Source organism: Marmota flaviventris, chromosome 11, assembly GCF_047511675.1.
Source record: "Marmota flaviventris isolate mMarFla1 chromosome 11, mMarFla1.hap1, whole genome shotgun sequence".
Taxonomy (NCBI): Eukaryota; Metazoa; Chordata; class Mammalia; order Rodentia; family Sciuridae; genus Marmota; species Marmota flaviventris.
In genome coordinates this window covers 27683484-27691428 of record NC_092508.1, presented here as the reverse complement: position 1 = coordinate 27691428, position 7945 = coordinate 27683484, and the positions used below count along the sequence as shown (strand labels likewise).

The 7945-nt window shown below is 38.8% G+C and overlaps 1 protein-coding gene across 1 annotated transcript; it reads right to left on the bottom strand.

Moving 5' to 3' along the window:
• Nucleotides 1–517: 517 nt before the first annotated feature.
• On the bottom strand, nt 518–2097 carry LOC139707704 (gamma-crystallin D). The gene is made up of 3 exons (XM_071619358.1): nt 2089–2097; nt 1746–1988; nt 518–790 (listed from the first exon to the last, which is right to left on the bottom strand). The coding sequence occupies exons 1-3, from the start codon at nt 2095–2097 to the stop codon at nt 518–520; spliced, it is 525 nt and encodes a 174-aa protein (XP_071475459.1).
• Between the last annotated feature and the right edge of the window lie 5848 nt (nt 2098–7945).

Below are 7945 nucleotides of genomic sequence, written 5' to 3'. Positions count from 1 at the left end.
GAATCTGACAGATTCATGAACTCAACTATCGTCTACAATTTTAGGGTATTCAGAACCTTCCAAAATCCTTTATGGTAACCAGGTTTAGAATCTCTGATCTCAAAAGTAGGTCACACTGTCTGTGTCTTGACTTTCAGAGTCTCAGTCTTCAGAGAAAACTAAAAACTGAACAGATTTCTAAAAATCTTGTTTGAAGCAGTAAATTTGTTTAAAGTCTAGAGTACAAGGAGATATTATGAAAGTATTTTGTAAACCGTAAAGTTCTCTTAATATGAAGGTGTACTTCTATTTGTATTGTGAGAATTTCCTTTCTTACCTGTGGATCCCACATCTGGTTTGCCATTTGCACTTTGGTGTGTGTGTGTGTGTGCGCGCGCGTGCCCGCGCAGACGTGTGTAAATAAAATTATTATTAAGAGGTAGGAGAGAAGAAAACAACACAAGCAAATCGATGCCAGGAACACAAAGAAAATATTTTATTAGTTTCCAGACTGAAAAACGATGAAGGAGAACACATTTCAATAGAAATCCATGACCCTCCGCAAAGAGCCCACTCGGGCGTTCACAGCGCCCCAATCGAGGTGACGCCTGTACTCCCCCGGCCTCAGTAGGTACTGCCGTCCGCGGTAGTTGGGCAGCTCATAGAGGACCCAGCTGCCCTCCAGCACGTTCAGGGAGTAGATCTCACTCAAGGGGAAGCGGTCCTGAACAGAGGGGCAGTCCTCAGTGATCTCTACCATCTGGCCTCTGTATTCTTCCCTCTCATACAGTCTGATCCTGTGGGAGCCAGCCTGGCAGGCCCAGAAACAGGAAGGGGAGAAAAGCAAAAAAGAAATCACGTTAACACATTAGTGCAGGCCAGTTTGGAGAGAACTGGTTGGAGTCATTTTGAAGTAGATTAAAAAAATTAATAATTCCTAATTTTTAGGACTTTCTCCTTACTGAGGGCAGAGATTCAGTATCTTTCCAAGATAAAGTGTGACTGAATGACCAAGAAGGAAATACTGCTTCTCAATACATTAAGATATTGCCCCTGTAACAGCTGATTACTCCCCCCCCCCATTTTAAGGAAATGTTTTATATTAAAACAGAAATAAAATATAAAATTTAAAACACTAAACATCTTAGGTCTCAGACAATCCATACTCAATTTTTGAATAGAATATGGAAAAATTGGAAAGAAAAATCAGGAAGTTCAAGGACTAATTTTTCACAAACTTTAGTGTTTTAAAACACACAGAAATATATGTGGCACATGGGTAAATTCTTTGTTGCTCTCCATTGAGAAAAGTACTTCGAGGTGAACTAAAATATTCACATTGGGAGCAAAGAAGGGAAAGAGTCTTTAAAAAAAAAATCACTTATGCTCAATAACTACCATACCATCAGGCACATAATCACTCTTCTATTAGGTATTAGTGATTTTTCTACATTGCCATTCTAAATGATTCCAGGTCAGGACTTGAATCATATACGTCCCTTTCCCAGGGCTGCTAACACAGTTCTACGTAATAAATATTGATTGATTAGTGGGTATCTGAGTAATGCTTTGCTTTTGTGTCTCTGTGTGTGGGAGGGTGGGTGAGGGGACTGGACTGAAGGAATCCACTACTGCTTTTGTGGTCTTCTTCCCAAACAGGCTGTTTTTCATTCTGAATGATCACCTGTACTTCAAATGTTTAACCTTGGCAGGAAACTACGCAGTCAGGGTCCTCAGGGCCTCGTCCTGGGATGAAACTGACTCACGTGGGGGATGAGGCGGCAGGAGCGGACGGAGTCGCTGAGGCCCATCCACTGCTGGTAGTCGGGGTAGTCCCCGCGCCGCAGGAAGTACTGGCCGCCCAAGTAGTTGGGCTGCTCATAGAGCATCCAGCAGCCGCTGTCCACGCGCACCGAGTTGCAGCGGCTGAAGTAGGGCTGCAGGTTGGAGTGGTCGCTGCTGCACTCATAGTGGCGGCCCTGGAAGCCCCTGTCCTCATAGAAGGTGATCTGCAAGGCAAGGCCAGTCACGGGCTCAGAGGCCTGAGGCGGCGTCGGGTCCCCGGGTGCCAGCGCCCCTCCCCGGGCCCTGGGCGCCCTCCGGGCTCACCTTCCCCATGGCTGGTGGAGGCGGACCGTGTGAGCTCAGTGTGTGGGGCCGCGGCGGGCGGTCTATATAGTGGAGGGCTGCTGCGTTGGCAGAACAGCACAAAAGGGGCCCGCGGGGAGCAGGGCACGTTCTCTCTCTTTTCTCTTTGCTGTCATAGTCCACGGGACTCATTGTGGGCCCATTCTCTCTGGAGGATTCGGGTTGGTATCACTGGCTGATGCTATTGAGATGGTTTGAAAAAAAAAAAAAAAGTAATTTGGGACATTGTCCATTTAATAATAGAAATAGAGCTTCAGCCATTTCATATATAGTTCACACTTTTATTCATACAGGTTGGGAAAAAACAAAAGAAGTCTAGGTGGGGGAGTAAGAAAAGCAAAGTCTTAAAATGATAGATATAGGTTAATCTGTTAAGAACTTCCATAATGTCTATGTGCACCCATCTAGAATTCTGGCTATGAAAAAGGATGGAAATGGATCCAAATGAATGTTGAAAATTTCAAGTTAGTCCCTTGGAAGAACTTCAGGATTAGAAGATGGAAGAAATTGGAATGTTTTCCCCTGTGGGTTCATAGAGTTTCAGATTTTCCATATGGTAGAAAACAAGGCTGACATGGATCTTCAATGTTGGTTCTGCTTTTGTTGCAGAGGCATGGGCAAGAAGTCTGAGAATTAGACCTTTTCTTTGAGCTAATTGTGCTTCTGTGATTCAAAAGGGAAAATTGTTTTAAGATACTCAGAAGAAGTAAAAGAAGATGTCTAAGGAAATAAGAAAACTGAATACATTTAAAACACCAAAACAGATTACCTCTTAGCTTATTATAAGATAAAAACAAATTCCTAAGAAACACATTTCTAGTAGGATCAAAGACAGGCCTTTGTTCTCTGGTGAACAAAAGTAAACAGAGCCCTTTGACTCAGAGGAAATTAATTGTACAAACACAAAGAGGAGCTATGGCTGGAATGGTGTAGGGAGAGGAAGGAATAAATGTCTAGAAGCTGGGACTCTAGGAAGACTTTAGAAAATATTTATTGGTCTGGAAAACAGTTTGATGGACTGGAAAGAGCACTGGAGTGGAAGATAGCCTATGTGTCTAGCCTTTATCATGTTCAAAGAATGAGTCACAGCCCTCTGTCAACCCATGGAAGTCTTTGAGTCATAAATCTTTGTAAGTTGGTATTTATGAATAAATGGCGACTATGTGCAATATGCTTTTGATTCTTATTTTCTGGTTTCTTGTTAGCCACTATGTAAAGATGAAAGTTACTTATGTTTAGGTAGTGGAAAATAAGTAGCCAGAACATAACACATAAAAAATAACCTTATAATTAAACATTAAAGTAATAAAGAATAAATTGAAACCACGTTTTTCTCAGTGCTGTTTCTGAGTCTAGGATTCTGTGGGGAGAAGGTTGATGGATGCAAGCAGTAAAATATGATAAAGAACTAGAGCCAGGTGTGATGGTGCATGCCTGTAATCCCTGCAGTTCTGGAGGCTGAGACAGGAGGATGGCTAGTTCAAAGCCAGCTTCAGCAACTTATTGAGTCCCTAGGCAACTTAGGGAGACTCTGTCTATAAATAAAAAGGGCTGGGGATGTGGTTCAGTGGTTAAGTACCCCTGGGTTCAATCTCTTGTACTTTTTTTTAAGTAAAAAACAAAACAAACATAAAAAATTGAATTCAGAGTCCCAGAGAGTATGCACAGTGTGGTTCAGGAAGTAAAAAAGTAAGGCAAAAAAACTCAAAAAGCATAGTGGGGACACTTGTGGGGACCACTGCCCTTGTTGACATGAAATTACAGCTGAAATATAGGATGCATATGGAAAATCCGATCAGGGGGATTTGAACTTGGATTTTTCTTTGATCAGGAAGAGAGAAGATTGTATATCAGCCTGGCATTGAAGAAACAAGAAAGCACCCCAGACTTCTCATAGAGCTTAAAAGCTAATGACTCCGGCCAAAATGTAGCTTGATTAAATATTCTACAGAAAGTTCCAGGAGTGACAAATGTGTGTAAGACTTAAGTTCTAGTTGTACATAGTGTGCTAGGTAAACATGAGGCCCAAGAATCCTTACAGTGGTGGCACAGAAGCTATGGCAGAGAGCTCTTCACAATTTGCCTAGGATAACTAATGGGGACTGTCATTGGAGGGGGAAGCAATGATGAAGGACAGGCACTATGATCTTGAGCTCTGTCTAGTCCAGTAACATTGCCTACATTTTTGGGTGGTTTCAAACAAAAGTGATGGTGAAAGAGACTTGTTCAGGTTAGGGATTTGCTGTATGCAGGGTCAATCATTTGTATAGTTAGTGTAAATAATAGTCTATAAAATGAAGCACATAAAAATACCATTCTTATTTTCTAGAACTCAAAATATTTTATGAAGCTAAGTCTCATTCCATTAGGATGGAAAGAAAATTTAATGTTCATCATTATCAGAGTTTCTTTTCTCACATCCATAAGCTCCATAGGAAGATTTTTTTTTGTGTGTGTGTTTGTGTGTATGTGTGTGTGTGTGTGTGTGTGTGTGTGTGTATACATAGTGCCACGGCATTTCCTGGTGGGGAGAGAAGATGCATGGGGAATTACTACAGTGTCCATGGTTAGATATTTTGTTTGGCTGGTGCAGTGTGTAGATGGTTTTTTATAATGCTTTGTATTGGTTCACACTGTTCACGGTTCAACATACTCCACAGCATTCCTGTTGTCTTAATGGAAGTGTTTCACTTATTGACACTATCTCCCTGGCACCCAAAGGCATTGATTTGCAACTCCAAACAAGAGTTTTCAAATTTGCTCAACTTTGGCCAGTTTTTTACCAATTGAGAAATCTATACATCGTGTCAAAGTTTCCAAGAATTCTTTCCTGGACTGCAGTGTATGTTAGTGGAAACTTTTGTAATTTGGGGGTCTAAAATGCCCTCTTACAACTGTCTTTTATAAAATGATGTAAGAATAGATGGTACTGAGTTTTTAATTTCTTCTTTTGTTTTTATGTTTTAAATGTCTTTGCCCATCAAAATACAAGTTGGCAATATTGTGTACCCATTTGAAGAAAATTGGCCTGGGAAATCTAAAATGTTGAGAACTGCTTGATTGAAATTATGTGAAAAATAAGGTAAGAATTTGGGGTGGTGGATCTTCTTGTTACAATGTTTTCAAATTATTATAGATTCTGAAGATTCTAGGATAAATTCTATCCTAGAATTATTTCAGAAATGATTCCTCCATAGAACTCCCCATATTAGAACAAACATGGACTTAGGGACATTAGACAAATTGAGCTGCAGTCTTATCCTTACTTCTGACTAGCTATGAGAAGCCGGGTGTGTTATTTAGTGTAACAGAACATCTGTTTCTTCATAAGTATTATAATAATAGGCTTCTTGTTCAGAATAGAAGCTGCCTATGTGATTGAGCTATTTTTTTAAAATTTCAAGATAATGTTCTTTAGTAACAGCTTCTATTATAAAGCTGTCATCCTCTTTTTGTCACATGACATTTCATGTTGAATGAAGTGGTATTACCCAGGCACCTTCATCCCTATCTGCCACCTAAATTGTTAACTATCATTAATATTTATTGTTCTTCAAAACCCTTCACTAAGATGTATGATTCACCAAGAAAGGCACAAACCTGACTATAAAAGTGATGGGAAACTGGTTCCTTAGTATTTCTCTTTTGAAAGTCTCAAGAAAAAAGAGGACATTTTCATGTTGGGTGGCAAACTCACCTTAATTTTGTGGGAGAGAAAGAAAAAAAAATAAGTTGTTTACAAAATATTTGGATTCTTTTTAGGATTTTCGTTCCTTAGAAGATTTACAAGTGGACCTTAGATAATTTTAGCACAAGGAGCTGGCAGCACTGGATCTTGTTGAAATTCCTCCCTTCCTATAGAATGGGGGGGGTATTGGAGGATTCACTTTGCTTGTACCCCAAGACCTGTGTACTGGAGAAGTGAATGAAAGGGAGTAAAGGTAGGAGATGGAGGTGGGATGGGAGGAAGATCAGCTGGAGGTGGCAGAGGGAGAGAACCTGGGACAAGCTCCTTCTTGGCCTCCTGTTCCCCAGCCAAAGAATCAAAGGCAGGAAGTGGTTGTTCCTACAATGCAACTCTTCCGCTGTTACCCAACTATCATGGCGAGGACAGTGTTTCCTACTCACTAGAAACTTTTTCCATTGGAGATATTATTCTATAGAGGAAAAAAAAAGAAGAAGAAATATAGAAAGGTAAGATGCATAAGTATTAAATATGTATGTCATGTCAGGAAAACATTTTCCCAACCCAAATGTTAACAAATATAAGCACATAACAGGAGAAATATATAAATAAATATTACTCCATTTAATTTTCCATAAAAATTTGTCATGAAATGATCTTAAAATATTTAGTGAAAGTATTCAATGAATAAGTGATTAATCAGTATCATTTTGCATTTGGTATGCGCTTGACTTAAATAACGATTAGATATTACTAGCTAGATTTAATACTTACACTTTCTTCTATATAGAACTCTGTGGCAATAAAGATAATGCCATTTGTTCATTTGGGTGATTATTTCCACCCTCAGTGCCATGTATACCTAGTCCATAATAGATGCTCAAATAAAAAGATCCTATCTCAGAGAAGTAAGGATCCCTAGTATCTAATAATTAGGCGGTCTTTTAAAAGAAAAAATAAACTTGCACAATGAGCAGGAAGTGTCACTTCTAGGTTTCTATTCTATTGAAATTATGCCATGTCAAGATAAGAGAACATGTACAATGATATTGTTTGCAGCATTATATATAAAAGCAACAATGGAAAATCCCTATGGCGATGGAGAAAGGGTGCAATAATTTAGGGGACCTCTGGAATGGAATGTCATTCTGCCATGAAACAGAATAAGATTGATTCTAACCTAGGTACATGTCCATATTATATTCCACTTTACAAGTAAGTTGCAGACTAATATGTATGGCATGATTTCATTTTCATAAAGAAAAGAAGCACATGTTTCACAAGGTATCTATATAAACAAGGGAAGATTTCTAGAAGAGTGCCCCCAAGTGGAAACTGGGGTTAGCAATGAAGAGTATCAGAAAGAGCCTTCTACTTCTTTCTTTATGGAAAAGTAGTAGATTATAGACAGTAAAAAAAAAAAAAAAAGTAGTAAGATTATAGACAGCTTTTACTTTGAAGGGAAAATTCAAGTTAAAACAAATTAATTTTATAATGCTAAAGAGATTTCAATTTTTTAATTTGCAATACTTTGCTTATAATCAAGCAGATTACAGTTACATATAAAATTATGACATTAAGAGAAATTATAATTATTATATATTTATATATAACTTATTTCATATAAAAATTATATGAAATTGATAGAAATTATGGCTTTCTCTAACATGCCTTTAAATTGATCCTATTTTTTGGAGTTAAAGATCTTTTTGTTTGTGGCATATACTTGCATTGGCTGGGTGCCATGTTATGTCCATTCAGTTTCTGCATGTGTGGCCCAAGGCCAGTACTGGCCAGGAGTCACACTCAGGGGAACTGTTTTTGAAGAAGGTGGAGGACCTGTAACTTTGTACAAAAGCACAACAATGATCATTGGCAGCCCTGGCCTTAGTTACATAGTATAGTATTTGAAAGTGAATAAAACTACAGTTCCTTATATAGTCTAGTTAGGCTTTTTGCCAAGTTGAATTTGCCCTCACAACTTGTCTGGTTCTGTCTTTTGGGGTTTCCAACTACTTCTTGGGTCAGAAAGAAACTTCTAGAATATTGTTCTTCAAGGCCCTCAGCTGAATGTTTTTTTTTTTTCCCAGCAATTGCTCTCTCCCATGTCTCTAGCTTTTTACAAAATTTTAT